Source organism: Kryptolebias marmoratus, linkage group LG2 (assembly GCF_001649575.2).
Source record: "Kryptolebias marmoratus isolate JLee-2015 linkage group LG2, ASM164957v2, whole genome shotgun sequence".
Classification (NCBI taxonomy): domain Eukaryota; kingdom Metazoa; phylum Chordata; class Actinopteri; order Cyprinodontiformes; family Rivulidae; genus Kryptolebias; species Kryptolebias marmoratus.
The window spans coordinates 1,365,244-1,392,861 of NC_051431.1; the positions used below are offsets into that span (position 1 = coordinate 1,365,244).

Genomic DNA, 27,618 nt, shown 5'->3' on the forward strand with positions numbered 1-27,618 from the left:
CAGAAGGTCCAGATGTGACAGGAGGACAGAGACAGAAGGTCCACATGTGACAGGAGGACAGAGACAGAAGGTCCACGTGTCAGGAGGACAGAGACAGAAGACTAACCTGATGCTGCAGATGTTTCTGTGTCAGTAAATAAAAACAGAAATGGCAGCAGACGTGTTGAAGTAAAACCTGGTTCTCTTCATGTCGTTGGAGGTCTAACTCCTGCAGACTTTCTGCTCTTTTATTTTATATAAAAACCTTTAGCTCATTCAGGAGATGGCTGCTACGACTTTTATTATTTATACTTTTCAAAATATTTAACTTTATTTACAAATATTTTCCTTCAATTCCTTTAAAAACGTCTTTTTGTTTGACATCTGCTCCAACAAACTGGGTCCATTAGCCTTTAGCTTGTGTTCAGCTACTTTTAGCTTTAATGACACAGTTTCAGCTTCTTCAGCAGCTTCGTTTATCGCTCCATTTTCAAAGAAAAGGAAATGTTCAGATCCAAACACCTACAGCAACCGATGGGTCTTAATCTGGTCCAGTTTCACAGCAGGACCCACCTGAGCGTGCTTGTGATGGTCCAGCTGTTGCTTCCTGTGGGGACCTGGATCTGGTTGGTGTCGGCGTACAGGAGGGGGACCCCGTCTCGCAGCCAGACCACATCGGGGGGGTCCTCCTCCTCGCCGCCGGTCCCCTGCAGATCACAGCGCATGGACACAGGTTTGCCCACCGACGAGACAATGGTGCTGGGGCTCCGTTTGAACTCCAGGTCTGTGAGAGAGGGAAGACACCCGAGGAGAGGTCAGCCACAGTTTAAACACTAAAACCTCCCATTTCTGATGGTTTATAGTCTCTAAAAAGGCTAATTAATCTCAGGTTGGACAACATGAAGCTTTAACTACAGAATATCTTATTTTTCAGTGTTTAACTCACATATTTACCTCCTGAAATGATGAATAAGGTGATTATTGTTAGGATTTGGGTTTTTGTATTCAGTTTATTGTTTTCATGTTTCAGTTTGAGTTTATTGTTTATTTTATTCAGTTATCTCGTTAGTCTGGTTCTTGTTCTTTGTGTCTTTGTTCCCATCATTCACTTGTCCTCAGTCTCTCTTGTCTGCCTGCCACGCCCACCTCCACCTGTCCCAAGCCTTGCAATCTTCTCACCTGTGTCCACTTCCCCTAATTACCTCCTGTCTTTAAAACCCGGTCGTCTCCTCCATTACTCGCTGGTTTGTTTGTCTGGTTCTGCTTGTCTCTTGTCCATGTCCGTTCAGTTTCTGTATTTAGTTTTCTTCTTCTTCCTTTGTTTTTGATGATCTTTTATTTTAATAAATTACTTAATTTCTCACCATGAGTCAGCGCTCTGGATTCGCCTCCTTTTCCCCACACCATGACAATTATTTTATTAATTTTGGTCCCTCCCAGAGAAAACCTACTTCTGACTCTCATCCCTCCACCTCTCCAGGCTCTCTTCCACCTGCTCCCTACCCTCACTAATAATTTGATTCCTGATTTTAAACAGACTGCATTTATTTAGCGTCCTTCTGGCAAACACAAAAACGTTTACAACTCAGCCATTTTTACAAATTTCAAGCTAATATTTGGTGTAGTAGTAGCTGAGAGTCCTCCCTAACTCATGCTGTAAGCACTAACAGCTCAGATAAGTTGTTTACTTTACACTCTGGCACTCAAGATGGTGGGTGATATGCATTTATGATAAATGAAGACGTCAGAACTCATCTTGAATAGGGTTGAGTCCTAAACTTGGCAGATTTGTGTTAAGATCCGTTCTGTTTGCCGACAGCGCACACACACACACACACACACACACACCTTTGCCTTCAGCGTCGGGCGATGATAATTAAAGACCTAATTTTTCTCAAAGTCCTCCTTTGTGTGTCTGATAAACGCAGACCTGGTTTGTGTTTGAACTGATAACAGCAGTGAAGTGGAGTTCATCCACCATGTTCGCCTTTCTGACAGGTCCAGAGTCTCTCCCTGATAGCGGTTCTGACCCGAGGAGGAGGAGGAGGACAAAGGCGTCTTGTTCAGCTCTAAACAAACACAATCAGCTTCCCTGAAAAGGCTGCAGGTCGTCTGCCAAGATGTCTGCCGGTCTGTTCAACATCCAGAACCAGTGTGGCCGTGGACGTGCCGAGGCCGCTCTGCTCACCGTGAAGGAGCTCAACAGAAACGAGAGGCATTTGTGACGTTTAAGGAAAGGCACGCAGAGTTTACGAATGATTCTGAATCTGGTGAGAACACGCACGCTTACAGGATTCTGTCCCGGGACAAACCGAAAAATCCGCTCAGGACAAAAATAACTCAAGCTTTTCTCCTTTTTTTTTTTTTGTCTGTAAGGAGTTTCCCAAGCTTGTCAACCGGCCCTCTTAGACTGTTTCAGGGTCAACCTTTGACCTTTGACCCCACAGGAGAAGCACATCTCACTCAAACTCCCATCAGCTGATGCTCAGTTTACACACAGAGCGGGGTTTGGATGCATTAAAAGTCATCCTCTCGTTTTTAACGCCTGGATGAGCTCTTTGAAGAATCTGCACGAACCAGCCCCACTTTCTGTCTCATTTTGTTGCTTTCATGTAATAAAAGCTTGTAGAGAAAGTGTCTTTGTGTGTGTGGCCTGTCTCCAGGGATTCATCTCCTCCCTTTTGTCCCCTCACTTCCCCCTGAGGTCCAACACTTTTATCACCGCTCGTCTCTCTTCCTCCCACCCCGATGTTAAAAGTCTCGTACCAAAAATGCTTCACAAAAGTAATCCTCCGCTGCCTCCCTCCTCATCCTTCTGACTTTTTTTCCGTCCTCCATTCAGCGCCGCGCCTTTGCCCTTTTCTCCTTTTCATACCATTCTTTGGATTCATCGCTGCACATTTCACCCTCATCCCATCCATCATTTCCCTGCTTCTCTGTGACTCAGACCAGCTTTGACTCTGAACCAGACCCCCCCCACACACATACACACACACAAACACACACACCACAACCAACAAACACCCTGATTCTGACACAGTTGGGACGTTGTGTAAAATGTAAACAAAAACAGAATGTAATTAATTTAAATCTAAAACTTTTATTCCTAATGGAACACAGTAAACATCAAGTGTTCGTATCAGTTTTTATTGATGGAGCCTTTCCAGAGGCACTAATGCACCCCCATACCATCAGAGAGGCAGGCTGACCTCTTTGGTCCAGAGGAGACAGATCTGCTCACATCTGGCTTCTTCTTTGCCTGATAGAGCTTTAAGCAGCATCTGTGGACGGCACGGTGAGCTGTGTTTACAGAACAGAACCAGAACCAGCCTTGACCTTTGACCTCAGAGGTTTCTGCAGATTCTTCAGATCTGTTGATGATTTTAGGACCTGGAGATGAAATTATTCCTGTTTTCAGACAGTTTCTCTCAGCCTGGTGAACCTCTGCCCATCTTTCCTTCTTTAGATTCAGCCTCTAAATCCTCTTTTTATCTCCACTCCTCTCACTGACCTGCTGACAATTAACCTCATTAGATATAAACATCTCTTCCAGCTGTTTCTTATCTGTCTCTTTTACTTTTACAGCCATTTATTGAACCTGGAACAACTTTGAGACGTGTTGCTGCCATAAAAAATAGATTCCTTTTTTTCCTAAAAGTCATGGTAAGTTTCAACATTTACTATGTTTCTGTGTGAATAAAATATGGATTTATGAGATTTACAAATCATTCCCTTCAGTTTTTATTTACATTTGACACAACATCCTAACTTTGCTGGGCTGTTAAAGATCTTCCTGATTCCCGTTTGTTTTTCTGAACGGATTGTTCTGATTCAATAAGTCTGAACTCAGATGAGTTTTACTCTGTTTGACCAGGACTTTCATGGCTTTTCAGTTTAAAATGTGACATTTATAACAAATTTGTTGCAGCAGAAACTTTCACTGAACTCTGTCAGGAAGAGAGATTTTTTTTTTTTTTACTTTTTAAACTTACTGCATGATCAGCAAACCAAATAAATGCAGAAAGGTGGAAGTCTGGAATATAAGGACTGTTGTTGTTGTGGTTTTTCCAGAATCTGTGGAATTTAACTGATGTGCTGCAACAACAAGAGGAAGAAACTCGTCGCACCAAGGCTGTTCGCAAAGCAGGAAAAATAACTTGTTTTGCAGGCGGGAATGTGGGAGTGAGACTCCTGTTTTTCCAGAAATTCTGTTTTATCAGCAGAGGCAGCTGTTGGAGAAGATCTGGAGCCATGATGAGGCCTCGGGAGGTGTCTGAGCAACATCTCAGCTCCTGTTTCCATGCAGGGAGGTCAGGGATAAACTTCTATTTCACCCTATTTGTTCCACTTTTACTCCAACCTCAGGTCCTCTACCAGAGGCCTGGGATCTTCAGGGTTCTGTTCAGGATCTCAGCTGCTCCGAGGACTGAGCTCTTCTGGACAGAGATCTCTGAGGTTCTTCCTGGGATCTGTTGGAGATCACATGATGACCACTGGTACCCCTGAGGCCTTGACTCTCCACAGCTTCTCTGGTTCCTCCAGCTTCTCCTGATGTTACAGTCTCTTGGGACTGCTACATCTATCACCTCTGCTTTCTTCTGGATCTTATCTATCAACACAATGTCCTGTTGGTCAGCCATCAGCTGTTTGTCAGTCTGGATCTGGAAGTCCCACCTTGGGTGGAGTCTCTGACTGTGACTGTGGGACTTCCTGTCCAGACTCATACAGATGTTCCTGTACTCTGTTCCAGCTGCTTGGTTATGACGTTATGTGCTGGACTGTCTCAGGGACATCTTTACCCAGCCTCCATTTTGGGTCCTGCCCGGTGAGATGGACCCCAACTTCTATTTCCCTTCTTCTGCTATGATTAGTGCCTCTGTCTGTCCTTCAGTCCAGCCTTTTCTAGGATTTAATATATATATAAAGGAGATATATATATATATATATATATATATATATAAGGTCCAGATTCTTATTGTCAGCCTTTACTGTCCACCACTGTGAATAAAATCTTCTTTATCAGATTTGTGAATCATTTCTTCACAACTTTTTCTGAAGTTCTAAAACAAACTTTCATCATGTTTGAACTGAAAGAATCAATAAAAACTGCAGTAAAAGAAAATAGGAGCTTTTATTTGTTTGTCACGTTGTTGTGAGACTTCATGTCGGCCAGATGTTGAGGCTCCTGCAGAGGTTTGCGGCTGCTCCCTCAGGGGCCCCCAGAGCTAATTGTTTTAATGAGTTAACAGCAGAAAGAAAGCTGACTGGGCTCATTATTCCTGATTTAGATGCCCTCCCAACAAGCAGGTGTGGATGGTTAACCCTTACCTGCCAGCTGCCCGCCGCGCGCAGAGAGGACGCACAGGACCAGCAGAGTCCAGCTGCAGCGCGTCATGGTTCGGCTCCACGGGTCCCGAACCGACTCCATCAGCGCATCTCAGCAGCTCCGAGCTCCGGGGGTCGGCTTGGAGGAACTTCTGGTCCACAGCGAAGCGGGTCCTGGGGTTTCGTTTCCTCTTCTTTTTAAGGATAAGAAACTTTTTTTTTTAAACTAAAACCGAACCTCTGAAGTCCGTCCTCTCCTCTCCGGGCTCACTTCAGTCCAGCAGAGCTGAGATCTGCGCGCTGAGCTCCTTTTACGCAGATGAATTTATCCAAAGTCTATTTGTGGAAACAGAGGGAGTATTTTTAAACCTTCTCCAGGTTCCCTCACTCAGTCCCCCCTCTCCCCCTTCAAACACTGGATTGAAATTCCTCAACTCGAGCTCTTTCCACCCTCCTTCCTCCTCCTCCTCCTCCTCCTCCTCAGAGGCCCGGCAGCTGATTGTCCCTCCTTCACTTTTTAATTACGCACAGAAGTTTCAGTTTATCAGTTTATTTCCCATCAGGGCAACATTTTACAGCAGACCAAATAAACGATCAGATTGATTTAGATGCAATAAACACTTTTCAGAGGAAATGTGTTCCCAGCTGCAGTTCAGATCAGATGAAATGAATCTTAGTCTCTGACTCAGAACAAGAAGTGAGACCTTCAGTCTGTTTTGGTTGAATCTGAGCAGCCAAAACATCCTCAGCTGCAGCCTAAATAAAGTTTTTCTGGGTCTGATGTGACTCAGGAGGAGATGCTGCTGTTTGAAGCATCCTTTGGGTCATTTTAACCCTTCATGTGCTTCAGCTCATCAGGAGAGGAACATTTCACTTTATTTAAAATAAGATTTCATATTAAAATCTCTTCAGCTCTTCCTTTTAAAATTAAAAGCTCCTTTTGGTCACCGTTTTGCAGATTTTAATATTTGTTTTACTAAAATGAGCTTTAAAACTCTTAGTTAGCCTCTGTTTTACTGATTTTAGCTGTTAATAACATGTTTTGTTAAGTTTAGCTGCTGTTTGAATCATTCAGTAACTGTTTCAGCCTTTTAGCTTCAGCACTTACTTTGCTCTCTTTAACATCAGTTCTGCTCACTTTAGCTTCTGTTCTGCTTGTTGAAACTTTAATAATTGGCTTTCGGCTTCATGTGATGAAAGCAGAGACGTTGGACCTCGGTCCCTCTGTCCTCTGTCCCTTTAAGACGGGCTCTGAGGACAGTGTTGTGTTCCCAGGGTCTTTATTGGACACACAGAGGGACTGAGAAAGGCCCCATTGTACGTCCTCTTTTCATCCGAGCAGGAGGGAGGGGGGTCAGGGGTCATGGATGGGGGTCCCAAACAAGAAAGAGGGAGGTGTGTGTGTGTTCTACTCAGAAACACAAAGTTTGGAGGCTCGATGAGTCTGAAGGAGTTTTTTTTTAAGCTGGATGGACTTTAAGTCTAAAAATTTTCACTAAAATTCATTAAACTCGACTCAGACCTTTAAATAAAAACACAAACTTCAAGAAATAAAACAAACTGTTGTTTCAAACTCAAACTTCGTGTTTGATTTAAAGCTCAGAGGATCTGAAAAATCAGGTTTGAATGTTGGAACTCCTCTGCCCTCTGCTGGAGCAAAACTGAAAAGGGCAGAAAGATTTAATATTTAATAATTAAGAATTAAGAATTAATATTATACACGAGCAGGCTGAAGTTTATCAGCTTTGGTTTTAGACACATCTAAACTAGGAAAAAAGGGAAACAAAACGTTCATGATGCAGTTTTAAAAAGTTTGATGTTATTTTTTAGCAAAAAGTTTCCTTCTTATTTCGTTTGTTCTGAATTTCCCCACTGATGAACAAATAAAGGATTATTATATCATTTTATTACTTATTCTCTTATTTTTTCATTATATTTTCCTTAAACTGTTGAAACGGATCCTGTTATTGATCATTATTTCTGCTCTTTTCTGATGTTTAGATGCAAAAAACCACTATTAAAACTTAACTTTATGTTTTTTTTAGACATTTTCAAGGAAAGCTGCAGCCCTGCGTTGACTCGAACAAACATATTTGCTTCTCTTAAAGCTAATATTTCATTAAAGAGCTCTTCTTCAGATGCAGACATAAACCCCACCAAGGAATGCCTATCACCCGCTGCCTTTCCTGTCAGAAGAAAGGTCAGAGGTCAGATCTTCCTGTCGGTTAAAGGTCGGCCATCTTTAACCAAGTTGACCCGACAGTTATTCAGCTGTTCATCCACCTTCAATTTTACTTAAACCTATCCGCTGCTTCATGAGATATTTTGCTAACAGACATGTGATTTTGGAACATGTTAAGACGTTCATGTGGTTCCATGATCCTCTATAATCGGTTATTTATTTATTTTTATCCTTCAAGTAAAGAGTTTTTTCAGTAAAGCAGCTCGAATGTGATTTTGTTTAAATCTTTGCTGTAAATCAGAACAAAGTAAAAGAGGATTTTCTGCTGATTGTTGCTTATTGTGACTCTGTTCTTCCTGCTGGATTCTTATTATCCTCCATCTGTGGAGCCGCTGAGACGCAGGACTCATCCTGTTACGTAACGATTCTCTTATCTTCTGGTCCAAACGACAGAATTTAATCCCTTATTGATCATATTTGGAGACGGATGGAGGTCAGGGCAGATTAAAAACTTGGCTTTTCACAGCTCTGCAACAACAGGCTTCCATCTGTGCAAAAGTAATAATCCCTGTGTTTTAATCTGCCTCAGCAGGAGTCATCGGAGGGCAGAGATGTGTGAAAACAGGTTGGAGTCTGATTTTATAACAAGCTGGTATCATCTGTCGTACGTGGCGTGCAGGAGTGAATAAAGAGGCTTTAATCTGAGCAGGTTTTCTCTGTAGAAGAGCAGAACCAGTTTATCTGATTATTTGAGCCTCTTTCTGCTCACAGAAACAGGCTCAGCTCCAGTTTTTCCTCTCAGCAGCCCGGCTTTAAAGGCCTAAATCGGGGATTATTTGCCGTCTCTCTCCGCCTCTTGGCCCATTTTTCAGCATCAGTCGCTCTGCTCATCATTTCAGCTCCTGCTGCTGCTCCGAGCAGAACCATGAGCCCGGCGGGGGTCCACCGAGGCTTCCTCAGGAAGTATGGTAGGATCTCACTTTTTATCTGTTGGTTTATTTGCTGTTTTAGCTGCAAGCTTTGCCCAAATATTGGAAGCCAAAAACAGCTTTAGATGAAAAATAATTAACAAAATTAGATTCGGGACTGTGTGAACCCAAATTTGAGCTGATTTGTTTGTTTCTGTGACGCCGACGTCACCTGAGGACAGTTTGAACCTTCAGATCGTTTTAAAAAGACAAAACCTTAAAAAATGAAAGTAGAAAACAACACGAGAGGGCTCGTTTCTTCAGATCAGGACTTTCATGGAAGTTCATCACCCTGAGAGTCACTCTGTCATCAAATCCATCCCAGATGTTTCTGCAGAATGTTGGATGTTGACTTCCATCCGTTTCATATCTCCTGTTGCATCCTGGTTGTTGGATCATGGTTTACTGGCTCCTCCGGTCTTTTTCCTGCTGCTCATGGAGATCATCGGCACCTTAAACCCTCACTGAGCGGGTCAGAACTTTACTAGTTTTTCGGCATCGGGCAGCTGCGTGATGAAAAGACTTTTATGTAAAGGAAAAAGAGCTTCTGCGGAACAGAGAAACACACAAACAGAATCCAGAACGATTTAAACTGACGATCAGAAAAACAAACCAGGTGAGAAACCAAAGAAATAAAACGTCACAAAGTTTAAGAGTAGTTCTTGTAGTTTTGATCTGCTCTTTGGTGTTTTCTGTAGGTTTGGTTTTCTGCTTCCTGTTCTCTTTAGTTGCTTCCAGCTCGACACACCTGTTGGTCGTCGGTGATCAGCACACCTGTCCTCCATCACCGATCACCACCTCAGGGCTGAGACGCTTCCTGCTTGACTCAGAGTTTATAAAATCTCCTAAATCTGCTTCCTGTTCTCCTGGATTCGACCAGAAGTCTCATGAAAACAATCAAACAGCTCTTAGAGGAGATATTCTGCCCCCTAGTGCTCAAACCTCTATACACGCAGATATTTGGTACCTTAAAGTACTAAAAACCTTCATTTATGATATATTTGGAATATATGCACCAGTTTTAAAGTCTAGTTGACTTTTCAATGCCATCTTGTTGGTTTTGTGCTGCTTCCTGTTCCTGTTTGGCCAAGTTTGGAAGTTTGTTGCTGGACAATTAAAGAAAATCTTATTAAAACTAAAATCTAAATGTCCAAAAAGGATAGCTTGGAGCTAAAGTAGAAAAAGAAACAAACAGAGTCGTTAGCTGAGCAGATTTCAGAAACAATGAAGAGATCTTAATGTGTTTCTGTGAGGAAAGAAAGTGAAATAATTAGAAAAGTTTCAAAGTTGGAACAACCAGCAGCTGTTTAGATTCATGAAATAAAAACAGAAAACAGTCGTGTGAATGCTGAGTGTTTACTGCATTCACCCGCAGAAGATGAATTTTTGGCTTTAATTTGAATAAAAAGCCTCAGATTATTGTTGTAAATTCCCATCAGTGCCTCGGTTCTCCCTCCGCTGCAGCTGTTGCTCTCACCTTCATCTCTAATAAATACAACAATGCAGGTCGTTCTCCGTCTGTTATCTCCTTACACAACAGGTGGGGACACCTACAACACAACTACAGGATGAAAATGGGACAGAAATGTTTTTGTTCAGAGGTTAAAGGTTTCTCTGATGTTTGATGAAGCTGTTTCCCTGTTCATCAGACTTCTGGGTTAATTCAGAACTCAGAAACACGAGGAAACGGATCATCGGAGCTGAAAACCAAAGGATGAGGCTTGTTCTGTTTCCACAGCTCCTTTCCTCAGAATATATTCAGATATTTGTTTTGTTTCCAGTAAAGCTCAGCCTCATTACAGCTATCTGCTTTTTGTTGAAGATAAACTTGTATAAATGTTCTGTTTGCAGATTTAAGAACCACACTTTGTTACTGAAATGACCCTGTAGGAAACAAACTGAAGATGAAAGTTTTAATTTAATTATTTCTCTGAAAATAGCAGCATTTATTCCTAATAAAAAGCCTGCTTGCTGCTCTGCAGGGGGATTCATGTTCAAGCAGTGGAAGGAGAAGTTCCTGGTTCTGACCATGGAGGGAAGCCTGCTGGTGTGCCGGGACGCAGAGTCCCCCCCGGACCAGGTGGTGCCTCTGCAGTCCGGCTGCCAGGCCGTCGCCGAGGGCCGAGAGATCCTGGACCTGCCCAGGTTACCCCCGGGGGGCCGCAGGGACTGCTGCTTCGCCCTCATCCTGCCCCAGAACAAGTTCCTGCTGCTGCTGTCGGACGGGCCGGAGGACTGCAGGTTGGCTCCTGGTCTTTGGCCTCTGCTGTCTTTTGTCCCACTGCCTATCAGGCCTTTTACTGATTTAATGTTTAGCTGGGTCTGTCCTGTTATCGGCCTGGATCTGTGTCAGAGATAACGGCTTGTTGTTTTTACTTTCCAGTCTCTGGCTGAAGCTCATCAGGAAAGTCAGAGAGGTTAGTCAGCACTTTTTGTCTCCATTAAACCTTTTATTTGATTTTTGTTGCTCTCATTTCAAGTTGGGCTCTTTAACAAACAACAATGATGCAGAAAGCTTAAAAACGCACATTGCCACTCACTCTCATGACGTTGAAGTTTTTATAAAATGAAACAGAAGCCGTGAAGTTTGAGACTTTTTAACTTCAAACATTTGATAAAGAGAGCAGCTATTTTCACCCTGCAGAGATCAGAGACGTGCCGTCATGGAGGGGAAAGATAAAGTCTGTAAAATAATAAAATAATAATAAAAGTGATGTGATCCTCAGGAGGCTGGATAACGATTCAGATCGAACCTCAGCTGAACTCCAGTCTTCATTTAATCAACAGAAACAAAACAGAAAAGCTGCTTCTTTATGATTTAGGATAAAAAACAGAATCCAGGTGTGTGTTAACACAATGCCAGAGCGGAAAGTCATCAGCAATGACCTCAGAGAAGCAGCTGGGAGGGGTCAAAGGTCATCTGGGGTCCATCGTTTTACAGACAGAAAGATTATTCACAAGAGGAGACATTTAGGACAGCTGCAGATTCACCCTGAAGGTCAGACTGTGCAGTGCTCAGCCTCTGCAGCTCCTTCTGGATTTTAGCAGAGAATCTTTCTTCAGTTTGATTTAAAATCGTGACTCTTTGATAACGAGCGTTTGTGTCCTAAGCTTCAGGGTTTCTGTTTTTCAGGGCGTCTCGTCGCCCCGCGGCCTTCAGAGGCAGCGCAGCTTCACGCCCTGCATCACAGACCGAGACCCGCCGTCCGCCCGGGAGCCCGGGTCGCCCTGGGTTGGGGGGGGCTCGCTCAGAGACAGAGGTCACAGCTTGATTTATGAACATTTCACCCGAGGTCAAGGTTCAAACAGAGATATTTAAAATAAAAGGATCTTAAATGTCGTCCCACAGCCGGACCCCGGCGGCCTCTGAGGAGCGTCTCCGTGGCCCCGCCTCACCGCGTCTCAGACTGCCTTCGCCACGGCAACAGCAGCGACGCCCGGGCGGTGAGGGCGGTGTGCCTGCTGATGGGCGGAGCCGCGGCCTCCTCCGCTTTGGGCTACCTCAACGCCTGCGCCCCCTCCTCGCCCCTCGCCACCAGGGCCCCCGAGGGGCCCCACGGCTCGGGGGCCTTCTCGGACCTTCCGGCGGGGGGTCAGTTCCACGCCTGCAGCCCGGACGTCGACTCGCCTCCCTTCAACAGCTTCGACTTCGAGGCTGACTCCGACTTTGACGCGTTTGACTGCGGAGGGTTCGCCTTCTGAGTGTGACCCCGCCCCCCGTGGTTAATGAGTCATCACCTGTCAGGTCAAACACGTCTGATTGATTAATTATTGAAGCTGTTCTGATTAATTAACTCCTGAACTCAGTCCTGATGAACCCAGAATTTGAAATGACCTCATATCTTTAATTATAAAACAAAAACAAAGTCAGAAAGCTAAAATAAAAACAGAAGCGGAACAAAGTTCGGCGTGTTTCTGTGGGGAGAATATTTGTAAATAAAGTTTTAAACCTGAACGAGACGAACGGCTGAAATAAAACAAAGAGTCAAAAGTTTGTCTTGAAATGATTGTTTTTCTGCTTGTTGCCTCCGTTTCCTTTTCACCTGATTAAAGAAAAACAACCTTTACTCTCCTTTGGCACACAGATGGGAGTTTAAAGGTGGATTGTAAATAAATCCTGCTTCCCTGACGACTCGGGGCCTTTTACTCCACATTCACAGCAGGTGGGGAGGTGAGATGATGCAGCAGATCCAGTTTTTGACAGTCGGCTTGTAGGTTTGATTTTACTTTCAGTGCCTGACCTCTGAGCAACAACTACCACTTGTTACAGAGCTGAAAAAAGAGAAAAACAAGCAAATAAACAATATTTTCTGTCCAGATTTGAGTATTTTTGACGACACAACTGTGACAGACCCACTCATTATTAAAGAATGAACAGAATCTGACCTCAGTGTTGTTTTCTTCAACATCAGGTCACAAAATAAGAACAAGAATTTAAGTTATAAAAGTTATTTTTATTATTCTTGGATTTCTGACAACTTTTAATTCACTGCTAGTCTCGAAGCTTTCATTACAACTAAAGAAGAAATGCATCAAAACGTGACGCTCGATCAGAAATCTGTGCCTGACTTCCCTATGATGTCGACAAATTTTTACAGAAAAACTGAAACATTTGAGGAGAAAAGCCGGTCCTGTTTGGATCTCCACAGCTCAGATTTTTAAATTCTTTAACACTTTTTACACCATTGCAGTTTGAGTTTAAGATTTTATCTGAAATGTCTGCATCGATGAAAAAAAGGAAAACAAATCAAATCGAGTCCTGGTTTGGTTCAATAAAACTCAACGTTGGCAGAAAAATGAAATAAATGAAAACCAAATGTCTCCTGATGATAAATCTGTTCTTCCTGCAGAGAAGAATAAAATAAAACGTGTTTGTTAAATAAAGTTTGGTTTGAAAAAATGTAAGTTAAACTGTTTAACTAACAGCTGAAGAATGTTTGAATAAAACCAGCAGAACTGGAAGCTAAAAGCAGCCAGTATGTTGAAGCAGGTTTTAAAAGAAAATAATGCTTTTTATGAGAATAAAGAGATCTCCATGTTTTATATGAGGAAAATATTTAAAGTTAAGTATTCTGAAAAGTATAGAAATAACAAAAACAAAAGTCCTGAATAACATAACTTTTTACTGAGCATTTACTAATTATTCACTTATTATTAATATTATTATTAGCAGCAGTATTGTGACTCTGCAGACTGTAAGAAGTTATCTGAATAATTATAATAATTACCATAAATAAAAACTAAGTGTTTCTGAATGTTCACACTGCAGGACTCAATGATCAGATCAGTTTGTTTTTCGTGTCTGTTTACATTATTAATGAATGTGACGTCATCGGACGGGCCTAAAGCAACCCGCATGCGCAAAGGCCGTGACGTCACTACGCGTTTACGGAAGTGAACGTGAACTCCGGTATCGATTCTAAGGTTGTTGCGCAACCGACGCCAGCTGAATCCTCTTCTGTCCCGCTTGTTTCGGCCGGGGTTCGGATGGACCTCTGCTCCTTCCCGCCTCCTCCGGAGCAGAATAACTCCTCAAACAGGAGCAAAGAAGGAGAAACAAACTCAAGTATCGATCCCATCGCGCTAGTATCGATCCGACCCGACTGTAAAGTTTGCATCGTTAGTTGGTGAAGATTCTCGGTGATCCAGGACAGGTTCAATTTAAAAACATTTAAAAACAGGACGAAGCAACTGGACCCAGTTCTGCAGCTGAGGACGGGCTGCAAACTGCAGGACTGTGGTATCGATACTCTCTGGTTCTGGATCGATCCGCACTCAGTTTTGACAACAACAATCTGAGGCAGGACAAAACTTTTCTGAGGCAGGAGTTCAGTCCAGGAAATAACTCCTTTGGATCAGATTACAGGCTTGTAAAGCTCTTCTTTTAAATCTGAATGGATCTCATGCCAGAAGCTGTCTGTTCTCGTTCTTTAAAGGTTTTTCTTATTTTTTTCTAACTCCTTATGAAACAGCGGAGCAGTTTTTCACCCAGAAGCAGCTGAAGGTTTTGGGCGGATCACGTGGATCACCTGTGACCAGATCCCTGTTAAACATCTACAGCAGATAAAGTCTGATAAAAGCAGAGCGAGGAGGAAGCAGGAGGTCAGACCAGGATGGAGTTCTCTTCCACGCTCATCCTGCTGGGGCTCATTTCAGCTCTGATTTGGTTCCTTCGAGCCAAAACCAGCAGAAAGGCTCGGTTACCTCCTGGACCCTCTGCGCTTCCTCTCATTGGAAATCTGCTGCAAATCAACAAAGAGGCACCTTTTAAAAGCTTTGTGGAGGTAAGAACAGTTTATAACCCTGCTGGGGGAAATGCAGCTGAGTTTTCTCCTCTTTGCACCTGATCTCTAGATGTTTTTGTGTTCAGTTGAGTAGAACCTACGGTCCTGTGATGACCCTGCAGCTGGGCTGGCAGAGGTCGGTGGTTCTGGCCGGGTACGATGCGGTGAAAGAGGCTCTGGTGGACCAGGCAGAGGACTTCACGGGCAGGGCGCCGGTGCCATTCCTGCACAGAGCCACCAAAGGATTCGGTAACCACCCAGAACCAGTCATACGGGTCCCTCTGCGGAGGCGTCGGTGCTCTCCGACGTCTTACACACCTTTCCCTCCCGCCAGGTCTTGGGATCAGTAACGGGGAACGATGGCGCCAGCTGCGCCGCTTCACCCTCACAACCCTCAGAGACTTTGGGATGGGTCGGAAAGGGATGGAGGAGTGGATCCAGGAGGAGAGCAAATACCTGAGGGAGTGCATACACTCATACAAAGGTGTGTTTTCACCTCTTTTTACATGTCGAGTCAAAAACAGCTTCTCCTTCACAGCACGTGTTTCTAACTGAAGCATAACCAAAGGGATGAAACCTGAGAGCTGAACTATGCTGAAATGATAGAATCTGTAAAGTTTGGTGTGGATCCTGAGGGCTGAACTTAAGATAAGTTGTTAAAGTTAAAACAAGCAGAAGAGAGACTGAAACAAGCAGAACACCAGATAAGGCCAACAGCTGCAGATAACTAGCTAAAACCAGCATCATCTGAGGTTCAGACTTCAGCCTGATGAGTTCCTGCAGGAACTTAGAGATTAAACTATTAAAATGTCAATAAAAGTTATTGATTTCAGCCCGACAGGATGACCTATAACCTGTCAGATCAGCAGGCGCTCCCATCGTCTTCCTGGGAGGCTGTTTGTTTGGTTTTTTGTATTTTTCAGCACATTTTTTGACGTCTAACCTCTGAACACTTCGTTGTGTTTTAACCGTTCATTTATTAAAACCTTCGGCTCGTTCAGCTGATGGCTGCTGTGACGTTTGGTTTTTGTAGCTTTTATTATTTTCAGAATATTTAACTTTATTTACAAATGTTTTCCCCGTAGAAACACATCAGAATCTCTTCAATTCTTTTAAAAACTTTGTTCTTTTTGATGGTCTCTGTTTGTCTTCTGATGCTGCCTTTAGCTAGATTTAGCTCATTTTAGCTAACCTTTAGCTAGATTTAGCTATTAGCTACAGTTTTAACTAGTTTTCTGCTGCTTTTATCTGTCCTTTTGCTACTTAGCTACAGTTCTGCTACCTTTAGCTTTTAGCTAGGCTTTTGTTATTTTTATTTTTTGGCTAGCCATATGCTACCTTTAGCTAGTTTTTTGCTACTTTCTGCAGTTTTTCTACTTTTAGCCTTTAACAAACCCTTTTGCTACTTTCTGCATCTTTTAGCTGCTTTAACAGCCCAGTTTCAGATGACTCAGCACCCAGCATTCTCACTGTATCTTCTAAGGAAATACATTTTGTCTAATTAAACGTTTTGCTTTTAAAACACATTTTCAGTGTTTTTCTGTCCTGTGAGAACGTTTATAAAATGTGTTTTTTTCTCCTCCAGGCAAACCTTTTGACCCGACGGTGTTGTTGAGCCGCACCGTGTCCAACGTGATCTGCTGCCTGGTGTTCGGCCAGCGCTTCAGTTATGAAGACAAGCAGTTCGTGGAGCTGATGGCAACCATATCTGAGATCGCACGGTTCAACAGCAGCCCTCTGGGTGTGGTAGGTGCAGCTGGGCCAATTAATCATTTATTTTACAACATCTTTGGTCTTAATAATCAGCTTCTGCTGTAAAGATCTGACGTCTCCTGGGTAACAAAGATGTCGTGCGCTCTCCCCCCTCAGATGTTCAACCTCTTCCCCTGGCTCATGGAGCGTCTTCCCGGCAAACACCAGGTTGTCTTTGGAAAAATTGAAAGGGTCAGAGAGTTTGTCATGAAGAAGATCCAGGAGCACAAAGAGACTCTGGACCTGAGCTCCCCCAGAGACTACATCGACTGCTTCCTCATCCGGGCTGAGCAGGTTGGGCAGATCCTCTGGATGTTTTTGTTTCAGGACAGCAAATCAACAAAAACCAACACAGAAAACTGCTTCCTTTAGAATAGCCCCAGTCTCAAAAATTAAGCATTTGTTCATTAAGAAAGTAGGCACTGGTTTGCCATCAGCTAAAAGCTTGTTTAAAACATTTTGGGTCTATTTTTTTATTTCAGGAGAAGAATAATCCCTCCACTGAGTTCCACTACGAAAACTTGGTGGGTACGGTGATGAATCTGTTTGTGGCGGGAACCGAAACCACCAGCTCCACCATCAGATATGCTCTCAGCGTGCTGATCAAATACCAGGAAATTCAGGGTACGTCTCCAGAAGTTGTGTCTCACTGGGCTGCGACGAGTTGCAAACTCGGCGGAAATGGGCGAATTCTCCAGTGGAGTCTCTTCCAATTCTTGAGTGTTTGCAGCAAGCGGCGTGCGCTGCATGCTTCTGCAACTCCGTGAACGCCACGAGACATTCTGGAGACTCCCTGAGTGCCGCTCGCCAGCGACTCCCAGCCCAGTGAGGAAGCGCCGTAATGACAGACAGACCTGCAGATCAGAGTCAGTTTGTTTCGTTTTCTCCAGACAAGATGCAGGAGGAGATCGACACTGTGATCGGGAAGAACCGATGCCCCAGTATGGAGGACCGGAAGTCCCTCCCGTTTTCGGACGCCGTCATCCACGAGGTCCAGCGTCTTCTGGACATCGTCCCCTTCAGCATCCCTCACTACGCCCTGCAGGACATCTCCTTCAGAGGCTACACGATCCCTAAGGTGGTCTGATTCTCCAGCAGAAAGCAGAATCTGCGGTTCTGTGGGTTTTAGTCAGAATGATGAGGCTGATTGTTGTTTTTTTATTTCTAGGGGACTTTGATCTTTCCCTTGCTGCACTCTGTGCTCAAAGACGAGACGCAGTGGGTGAATCCCATCTCCTTCGACCCCCAGCACTTCCTGGACCAGAACGGCAACTTTAAGAAGAACCCTGCCTTCCTTCCTTTTTCTGCAGGTAAAATAAAAACCACACATCTGATATCTGTATTATTTGTGCTTGAAGTTAATGATGGCGTCTGTGCACAGGAAAAAGAGCGTGTGTGGGTGAGTCTCTGGCCCGTATGGAGCTGTTTGTCTTCATCGTGGGGATCCTGCAGGACTTCATCGTGTCCTGCCCCGAAGGTCCCGACAGCATCAACCTCGTCCCCGAGTTCAGCAGCTTCGCCAACTTGCCTCGGTGCTACAATATCATCGCCACGCCGCGGTGAAGGAGATAAGCTGCTCTCAGTTATCACTTTATAAAGACATATTTTACTGGACAGTTTGTTCTTGCTTATAAAACATCATCAGATTGAAGGAGTCCTTGCTTTGGTGAAAGATCGAAATAACTAAAAGTTTGTTCCTTTAGTGAATCTGTGCTCAGACGTCCTTTGAGACCTGGTTCTCTTTGAGACCAACAGACCCTCGTTTACAGATGATTACATCCAAAATCACAAACTTCTAAACCTGTAAAACTACAAACATGGCTTCTCCTGCACGGCAGAAAAGCAGCTTAATTTTATCCACAACAAGCCAAACTCCGAACTGAACGTGTTTGGGATAAAGGATAAAACATGTCCACAGTTATACAAACGTGCTTGTTTCTAATTTAACCGTTGGAACGACTTTAAAATTAAAGATAAACTGGAAACAAAACTAAACACAACCCCAGCTGCACACGGACTCCAGGCTTTTTATAAACAGCCTTTATAAATGTATTTTATTCTTTTTGTATATTTTTTACCTAATTATATTTCCCTTCTGTTGTCTGTAAACTTTCTTTATTATCAGAATGAATATTTCAAAATAAAATCATGAAACTAACAATTTGATATGAGAAATGGTCATTTTTAAACACATTTTTACATCTTTCTAAGTCTTCTGAGTAAGAACTGATTCGGCCGTTTGTTTCACTGAAGATGTAAGTTAATTTACTGTCCTGACGAAAAACAACAACCGATCAGTTTGCGTCTGTTATCTTTTGACTTGGTCAGCAGCTTCTCCCACAGGTGAGCTGCAGGTGTAACAGGACCCGAGGGAGGTCGGGTTCGAGGCGAGGCTGCATGTCAGCAGCACAATGAAGTAAGAATCCATCAACACATCAGATCTTCCTGCTCTGACGGCAGCTCTGAACTTTTATTATAGACTTGAATCAGTTCAACAGAAAACAATCATTCTGTAATCTTGCATATTATTTATATTTATATATATTTGGTTTATGTTACAACATTTACAGTAAGTTTACAGACTCTACAGGAAGACAACTCACATTTTTTAGTGTTTATAAAAATGCTGAAGTGTGAAGATGTTTGGAGATCATCATGTGCTGATGGCACACTAATCTTACTGAGGAGTAAAACCTGCTTTTGTTGATAACTCTGTTTAAGTTTTCTTACTTTAAGCTGTGTCTGTGAAAGTGATCCTAAATCTAAATGTTTTCCACTCAACACAAGACTACATTCATATTATTGATATTAAACAGCTCCACTCTCACACTTCTCGATGAGTTTGTTTGTTTGGTTTAAATGTTGGGCAGGTGATATTTATGTTTTACGTGTTTCTTGACGTCTGGTGCTGGTGAGACGTTACTGTGAGGTAACTGAGGCAGGTACTGAGCCTGAAGACAGGAAAACATAAAAAAAGGTCAAATCGGGTTTTTTAGAGGAAGAGCGACCAGGACAAACATGGCTGCTGTGTCGTAGTTACCCCCGCCTGTCGGCGCCGGGAGCCTCTGTCGTGTCGCCTTCCGGGGCGCTCCCAGGCGGCGCCTCCTTCGTCCTGAAAGTACGGCAGCTCCAGCAGCTCCTCACAGGACAGCCGGAGGGACGGGTCCATCACCAGGCATGACTGCGTGCACAGAAACACCGACAGCAGTTAGAAATACCAACAAGTTCAGTTACCCCAGTTCAAGATGGCCGCCACAACCAGTCAACACAAGAGTTAGAAATATAACCCAATCAGTTTGACAGATAAGGAGCTAAATGTGGTGTTGAGAAAAAAATCATCTTTCTCTCATAAACAAGAAATAAACTGTCAACTATTATAAACAAAATATTATTATAAACACAAACAGGTTTACTTTTAAATTTCTGTTTAACCATAAAGTCCAGGAAGATGATTTCATTATTTTTACCTTTTTTAATTTCGTAACAATACATAACACATACATACAGTACTTACAGGCTACGTACCTGGTACTTACTGGGTACTACAGTACTTGTAAAGTACCAGATGTGTACCTGGTACTTTCCAAGTACATATACATGGTACTTACTGGGAAATTGGAGGGTGTGTCTTTAGTACTTACAGGGATTGTACATGGTATTTTCTGGGTACATACTTTGAACCTACAGGGTACATATTTGGTACTTACTGAGTACCTGCTACAGGGATTAGTACAAGTATATACCTGTACATACAGGTGTTTTCTGTTTGCTACCTTCCATCTTTGTAGTTTTATTATCTTTATAAGCATGCTACAGTTTAAAGGCTGCGATTACTTTAATGTTTTATTGTTTTGACTCATTTAAAAACTTAACCAACACGTTTCAAAGATGGACGCCTCTGAATGATTCGGGTTAACTGCTGCTAATTATCTTAAACTGAGAGTAAAACGGTTCAGTTCTACCAGAGAAACGTAACAAACCTTCATAACTTGAAGAGCGAGAGGAGACGCTCCGTGGAAACGCTTCTCCAAAGGTTCCTGAGAAAATAACCAACAGGTGATGAAACCTGGAGCCATGTTTTATCACCTGCTGGGATAGAGCTTCTTGGTTTCGAGTCTCACCATCGTGTCGGGTTCAGGAATACTGACGCCGCTGAAGAAAACGTTGGAACGAAAGATCTGCTGGTGATGAGGGATCAGGTCACCTGAGGCCAGAAACGAGGAATTCAAAGAACACAAATTAGGAGAAACAATTTGAAAAAGAAGACCTTAAAAATAAACAAGCAACTTTAGCACGAAAGCAGCTTTCACAGCGTTTTATTTGTGGGTGTTTACAACGTGACTTATTCTTGGTCTCTTTCTGCTGTTAAAACCTGTAAATCTGCAGTAAATGATTATTTTATCTCAGCCATAACAAAACCAAAACGATGGCAGTGTGAGGATTTGGATTTTTTTGTGTTTTCGGTTTTGTTTTCTTTGTTATTTTGTTGTGGTCTTGGTTTTTGTTTCAGTTTGTGTTGTTGTCAGCATTCACTCCTCCCCTGTTGTCACTCACTCGGTCTCCTGCCACGCCCACCTTCACCTGCCGGTAATTGCTACTCATTCCACCTGTTTCCACTTCTAATTATTCCCAGTCTTTAAATACCCGGTCATCACTTCCACACTCTGTCGGTTCATTGTTTCGTTGCTGTTCTCCGTGCCTTGGTTCCTTGTTGTTTTTCCCTGCCGTGCTTTTTGGTTTTTGTTTGCTGCCACGTCAGCTTTTGTTTTGATATTTTTCTTTATTTAATAAATTAGTTTGTTTTTCGTTACTATGAGTCTGCGCTCAGGGTTCTTTTCCGTGTCCTCCGATCCTGACAGGCAGGAGGTTCAGGTACTCATGATCTGATAAATTAGGAAACTGAACATTAAGATGATTATGTCACAATCAGCAACAAAAATACTCTCCTAACTCAAGCTTTCTCTAGAAAGATAGATTTTTCTTTTAGAAAATCCAATAATGAAGAATATAATAACTTTATAATAGTCTTATATTATATAATAGTTTTTTTTCCCATAATGATCCAGACCCGGAAAAAACTAAAACTTCATTTTATACTTTCCATATATTTCTGGACTGTCCTACTTTTAAAAATGGACGTGTTTACAGTTCAGAAAACTTTTCAGTACGACTTACAGGTTTTTTTTTGTTTTGAGGCTTCATTTCTACTCTGCGTTTCTGTCTGGCTGTCTTATTAAGAGTGCTCTCAGGGAGCGACAGACACAGTAACAATGGTTACAGAGGTGACCCTCTGCTTTAACATTTATCTGATCTTGGTTCTCGTTGCTCTTCTTCTACAGTTTATACATCAAAACGTCGGCCATTTTGTTATTTGGTTTAAGAGAAGCTGGACTTCCAGGCTCTGATACCCGTCTTCAGAAATGTTCGAGCTCTTTTTAAGGCCCTTCTCTGCGTACCGAGAGTTTTCCGGATGAGGTACAGCTGGTCGACGTCAGACTTCCCGGGCCACAGAGGATTCCCGTTGAGCAGCTCGGCAAAGACGCAGCCGAGAGCCCAGACGTCCACCGGAGGTCCGTACTGAGTGTCCCCGACCAGCAGCTCAGGGGCCCGGTACCAGCGGGTCGCCACATAGTCTGTGTAGTCATCCTCTGGTCCGGCTGAGGAAAGCAGCAAACAGACAAATGAAGACAACTGAAGCTCCCAACATTTGATTAACGCCCTGAGATGGCGTCTGTCGTGAACTGGTGTGAATACTGAACACTGAATAACGCAGAGTAAAGGATTACAAGACGGGCTGAATGTATGGAAACGAAACACCGGAACCTGATCCAGAGCTGCTCCTCTCACACTCAGCGTTGGAAGTGAGGAGTCAGGGTTAGCTCCACGTTGAATAAATCATTGCAGCGGCTTTAACACTAAATGCACGTAAACGCGGCGGCGTTTGATGAATGACCTGAATGACCTACTCAGGATGCGGGCGAAGCCAAAGTCACACAGCTTGATGACTCCGCCTTTGGTGAGGAGGATGTTCTCCGGCTTCACGTCCCGATGGATGCACTGAAAACACAAACAGGATCAGGGATTTAAACAACAAAATAATCAGCCTGAGAAACAGAGCAGAGAAGCAAATCATTCGACTTTTCAGCTTCTGAGGCTGTTTTTGTTTAGTCTTGTGGGATTAATTCAGATTTGTGAGTGTGTGCTCCTTCAGGCACTTTGTGGGTGGCTTCAAGCATATCTTAGATTTCAGCCAAACTATTTATTTCATTTAGGAAAGAGAGATTTCAAATTTAAACATAAGCTCTGCTCCAAGCCGTCTACTTTATTATCTCTAAAAAAAACAATTACACTGATTATTTTAAGCCTTTTTTGGCTGCTCTCTTCGTTTAGGAGAGAAAACTCACACAAATAATTCAAATGTTTTACGCTCTTGATGCTTTCCTGACACAACCTGGGCTCGAACCGTCAGCCTCAGGATTACAGGATTTATTTTAAGTCGTGAAGTTAAAAAGTGACCTTACACTTACTTCAGTTAATGTTTCTAACTTGTTGTCTTACAACTTGGAATTAGACTTTTATGAAAAGCAATAATTCCACAAAAACACTTCATTACTGGAGTTAAATGGTATAACAGTTTGTTTTAAGTAATTCCATAAATGGTGCATGCATACGTATTCAACCTCCAAAACCTTCTGCAGCAGCATCACATCACTACGTTCTTCTTTTATAAATATTTATAACCCAGAGGAACCACATCTCTTATAACATTAAACACAGGATTAAAGCAGAAAACTGTTCATAAACACAGAGATTAAAAACAAAACAGTAAACTACAACATAATAAGGACGTGTTTTTAGTTGAATTCTTCCAAACATTATTCCCATGCCGTGGTTTTAAAATAAGCTGCAGCTTTTTGAGCCTGTTTATATCTACATGTGACCTTCAGTGGATCTAACTTCCCCTCAGTTCTGGATCGAGGACTCTGGGTTCAAACCTTTCAGCTGTTTTAAACAAAAAAACAAGACTTTAACAGTCGGTCGGCTACTGTTTCTGCAAATTCCCCAAAAATACACCTGAGGACCGGAACAACGAAGCAAGATTCAGACGTTAGGAGATCTCCAATGAAGCTGTGATGGAAAAAAAAAACATAAATAAAGATAAAAGAAGCAGAAAGCATAAACAGCAGTGGGTTCACGTTAACGGCTCGTGCTCAGTGTGGACAGGACGAATGCTGGTGTGAATATTGTTTTACGACAGACTTGAAATCTGTCAAACTCGTCTTTCATACGAAGAGGAATCTCCGTGTAAAACATGTACTGACGTTGTGTTTGTGGCAGAAGTTCACCGCCTGCAGCGTCTGCCACACGATGCTCTTCAGCTGAGCCTCAGGAACCCTGCAGAGACAAACACGGACAACATTTTCCTCATTCATGACTCCACGCACGTCACACCAAGAAGAGACACCTCAGGAACCTCAGGTGACTCCAGCAGCGGCGGCGCCTTTGTTTCAGGAGCAGCTAGAGTTTCTGCTGCACGGCCTTGTGGGAAAAAGATCAAAAAAATAAAAACGCTCGCCACAGAGGGTCAGGCTTGTTGTGTGAGGTTGTTTCATAAAGACAAAATAAAGTTTTATCTGTGATAATATACATACACTTCATACTAAATACACAATTATTTATATTTTTGATTAGAACCTGAACAAAAGTCATGTTGAGGTTTTATCTCTGTGTTTAGGACAATAAACGTCTTGCATCTATCTTTAAACCTTGAGATTCTTTCATCATTTCGCTGCTAATTCATATTTTAAATCTTGCCAACAGTGCTGACGTTGCCTTTATGGTTTAGTTTCTTCTTTTAAAAACTGCACACATTAAAGTAAACTTTATGCTGTGCAGTAGGCTCCTTAACATCGCTGCGCAACAGTAGAAAACCTCATAAATTGGGATAAAACTCCATTTTTCTCACTTTCTCCTCTGTTGTTGCTTTCACACAAACCAAGAGTGGAAATAAAGTTTAGTGAGGGTCGGCTGAGCAGATATATGTGATCTTGAAATGTCTGAGGAGGACTTTTGTCACTCACTGATATTGCGATGACAATAAATTTGATATATTTTGTAGCCCTACTTCTTCAGTAACTAAATCCTGTCAAAGCAAACTGATCGTTTCGATCTGAAGCTTTGTAAACATCTTCCTAACTGAACAGCTGACCCTGTTGTAAGGATGGCTCGTACCTCCTCCCTCAGCCGAGCCGCTCACACTCACCCCCGGGGGTGTCTGTCCAGCTCGTTGAGGACCGTCTGCTCGCAGAACTCCAGCACCAAATGGAGACGCCTTTTCCTCCTGAAGACCTCCAGCAGGTTGACCAAATTGACGTGTTTCAGCTGCTGCAGGACAAGCAGGAGACATAGACGTGGCGTCAGACGTCTTCAGCCTGACTTGACTGAGAAAATGTTTAATTGATGTTGAGTTAAAGGATGATGAATAATCTGCCTCCGCTCTAACCACCATGAAGCCTGCTGTCTGCTGCTTGCATATTTTGATACTGCTTTAGATCTTTATCTTTACTCGAGTTCCTGACATAAAACCCTTGGTTGTGCATACTGAAAGTGAAACAACGTTTGAGGCGTTGCATGTTTCCTGCAGGTGCACGTGTCCGTCTGCAGGGCAGAAAGACTTCTCACCTTCAGCATGCGTATTTCTCGCTGTGCAATCTTCTTAATGATCGGGTCGTCTTCAGACTCCACAAACTTCTTGATGGCGACTATCTGTCCGGTGTCTCTGTGTCGGCACTTAAACACAACACCGTAGGAGCCCTCCCCAATCTTGGCCAGTTTGTCATATTTCTCCATTGCTGAGTTTCAAGCTGTTATCTGAAACAAAACAACAACAAAAAAGACAAATGTGAGATATATTTACTCATAATAACACACACAAACACCACTCTGGCTTTAACTTCACGGTGAAGGTGTTATTCTGAAAGGTAAAATGAGAATAGTGGTTAAAGGTGAGTGTTTACTAACCTAACTGATGCTTTTAGTGTTCATAAACGGAATAAATATAACCTACTCACATCCACACGCGTTCATAAAACGTCTTCAAGTCAGCAGAGTCCATTAAAAGTCCTCAGAGCTTCATAAAACTACATTTCTCTCAGGCTTTTCGGTCCTAAACTGAAGTAAAGCGGGTCTGCGTGCTGTCTGCTCGCCCGGTGCGTCACCACCCTGATAACCTTGGAACAAGTGCTTTTTTTTTCATTATTATTTTTTTTCCCTCGCTGCGTACTATTCTCTATCTCTAAAAGCCACAGACATACTGAAACAACGGCTCTGGTGCGTGTCAGGCAGGAAGTAACGAGTCGATAAGCACAACTAAAAACTTACCTCTTGTAAAGAGCGCAGAAAGAAATATATACGAGATACCAATTCAGGAAAATGGTCTACGTAAGTTACAACACGTACGTGAGTACACATTCGTTGTAACCATGGAGACGGGTGGCTAACTAACGGTCGATGCTGTTAGTTAGCAATAGCAAAAAAACAAACAAAAAAAACACTATTATTGTAACCAGTTTGTTTTTTGTTATAGTAATGTTTTAATTAATAATAAAAAAAGGTTAAACAGACATAAAAGTCAAAAATTTTAGCAAGCATACTAATCGTATCCCTTTTACCGTAACAACACGCACGTGAGGACACGTTCGCTGTAACCATGGAGACAGGTGGCTAACTAACGGTAGTTGGACACTATTAGCTAGCAGTTATAAACAAACTTCCTTTAAGTTATTATTTTAAATTGAATGCACAGAAAATCTTTTAAAGTCAATCTTTTAAATCTAAATCTATTTTTTAGAGGTCACGTAGTACGTTAAAGCAAAAACTGATAACTTTTTAACGTTTTATCGTTGATCGTTGTTACCATGGAGACAGGTGGCTAACTGACGTCACTGCACACTATTAGCTAGCTTTCTTCTTCTTTTGTAAACAATTTGATTTTTGTTATTGTAAATTTTAAATGGACTGCATAGAAAGCTGTTAAACAAGTATAAATTTTGAAAACATTCAAGTTTATGTTTATTTTATTGCAGTTTACCTAACCTAGCAGTAAATAGCTAAGCTAATTTTACTCCTTTTACGGTAACAAAGTCAGCAACATTTTCGAAATAAACCTGTGGTTTTTAGGGGTAGACTACTTCTCTAACTAACTTTATTATTGCGTTAGCACCATTTGTTTATTTTAAAGTCTGTGGTTGTGGTTTAAGACAATTAGGTTACAGAAATAAATAATATCTGCTTAAAAATACCCAAGAGGACCCAAGTCTGCATATAATAATCAGAATATTGAGATTAAATACAAGGAAAAGAAAAGCTTTTGCCCATTTGTAGGCACTTATTTATTCTGAAACACAAAATAAAACAAAATGTTTGTTATGACGTGTCATTTTAAAAACATGGAGACAGAAAGCTTCTGCTTTCAACCTGCAGGAGTTCAGGTAAGTACATTTATTTATTAATCTATCCATTTTTTTCATTGTTCATTTAAGCATCTTTGTTCTGTAGTTTATATAATTTGTCTCTGGGAAAAGGAAATTGTGGCTTCTATATGAATAATTTGACATATTAAATTTAATACCAAGATGAATTTATGCATTTTTCTAATAAATATTGAGCAGGACTGTAACAGATTTTGACCCCACTGCTGTAAGGTGTTGCACTGAAAGCAACTAAGATGAATATATTTTGATTTATGACGTGAATCAATGACACTGAGCTGAACTGAGCCACACAGCATGAAAAGTAACGATGATTTAGCCTCGCTGATAGAAATAAAGTCAACATTTTGACCCTCTGAGGAGCCAATTCAGAGAGGCTGCAGCATCGTGTCAGTCTCCCACTTGTCTGAAAGGCCAATAATGTGGTCATCTGATTTATGGGCTGTCTGATCTCCATGTTGACTGTGAACCTCCCCGCCCCCCTCATCCTCCTTCAAAGATTCCTCTGTTTGCAGCCGGACTGAATGATGGGAAAGCACACACACCCAGACACCCTGAGGTCCTGGCATGAAGGCTTTGTGGCAAAAGGTACCAAACGGCCCCTTGGCGGTTTGTTCCTGGAGGCAGCCGTGTTCAGG

At 42.4% G+C, this 27,618-nt stretch overlaps 4 protein-coding genes across 7 annotated transcripts in view; 2 read left to right on the top strand and 2 right to left on the bottom strand.

The window, feature by feature from the left end:
- The window catches only part of LOC108244676 (tyrosine-protein kinase receptor UFO), a 40,985-nt gene extending 35,254 nt beyond the window's left edge, over positions 1-5,731 (bottom strand). Inside the window, exons 1-2 of the mRNA XM_017431070.2 lie at positions 5,308-5,731; positions 553-763 (exon numbers count right to left, since the gene is read on the bottom strand). Of these exons, the coding sequence (XP_017286559.1) occupies positions 553-763; positions 5,308-5,407 (311 nt within the window). The 5' untranslated portion in view covers positions 5,408-5,731. The remainder of the gene's footprint in view (positions 1-552; positions 764-5,307) is intronic.
- A 2,497-nt stretch (positions 5,732-8,228) lies between these two features.
- LOC108244678 lies at positions 8,229-12,546 on the top strand. The gene is made up of 5 exons (XM_017431072.3): positions 8,229-8,454; positions 10,437-10,695; positions 10,838-10,871; positions 11,588-11,714; positions 11,804-12,546. Exons 1-5 carry the CDS (start codon positions 8,412-8,414, stop codon positions 12,154-12,156), a joined length of 816 nt encoding a protein of 271 aa, XP_017286561.1. The 5' UTR covers positions 8,229-8,411; the 3' UTR covers positions 12,157-12,546.
- Positions 12,547-13,868: 1,322 nt separating this feature from the next.
- LOC108244685 (cytochrome P450 2G1) lies at positions 13,869-18,651 on the top strand. Of its 2 annotated transcripts, XM_017431083.3 has the most exons (10): positions 13,869-14,324; positions 14,427-14,738; positions 14,825-14,987; positions 15,073-15,222; positions 16,324-16,484; positions 16,608-16,784; positions 16,973-17,114; positions 17,381-17,568; positions 17,659-17,800; positions 17,872-18,053. In XM_017431083.3, the coding sequence occupies exons 2-10, from the start codon at positions 14,568-14,570 to the stop codon at positions 18,051-18,053; spliced, it is 1,476 nt and encodes a 491-aa protein (XP_017286572.1). In that variant the 5' UTR covers positions 13,869-14,324; positions 14,427-14,567. The 2 variants fall into 2 exon arrangements, with proteins under 2 accessions (XP_017286572.1, XP_024865094.1); XM_025009326.1 differs by lacking the exon at positions 13,869-14,324 and having other exon boundaries at positions 14,568-14,738; positions 17,872-18,651.
- A 281-nt stretch (positions 18,652-18,932) lies between these two features.
- LOC108244663 (cyclin-dependent kinase-like 1) lies at positions 18,933-25,952 on the bottom strand. Of its 3 annotated transcripts, none has more exons than XM_017431048.3 (10): positions 25,872-25,952; positions 25,173-25,361; positions 24,754-24,875; positions 23,813-23,885; positions 22,457-22,547; positions 21,947-22,147; positions 20,612-20,694; positions 20,471-20,527; positions 19,531-19,671; positions 18,933-19,441 (listed from the first exon to the last, which is right to left on the bottom strand). In XM_017431048.3, exons 2-10 carry the CDS (start codon positions 25,338-25,340, stop codon positions 19,346-19,348), a joined length of 1,032 nt encoding a protein of 343 aa, XP_017286537.1. In that variant the 5' UTR covers positions 25,341-25,361; positions 25,872-25,952; the 3' UTR covers positions 18,933-19,345. The 3 variants fall into 3 exon arrangements, with proteins under 3 accessions (XP_017286537.1, XP_017286536.1, XP_037837893.1); XM_017431047.3 differs by lacking the exon at positions 25,872-25,952 and adding an exon at positions 25,562-25,829; XM_037981965.1 differs by lacking the exon at positions 25,872-25,952 and adding an exon at positions 25,512-25,829.
- Positions 25,953-27,618: the final 1,666 nt, after the last annotated feature.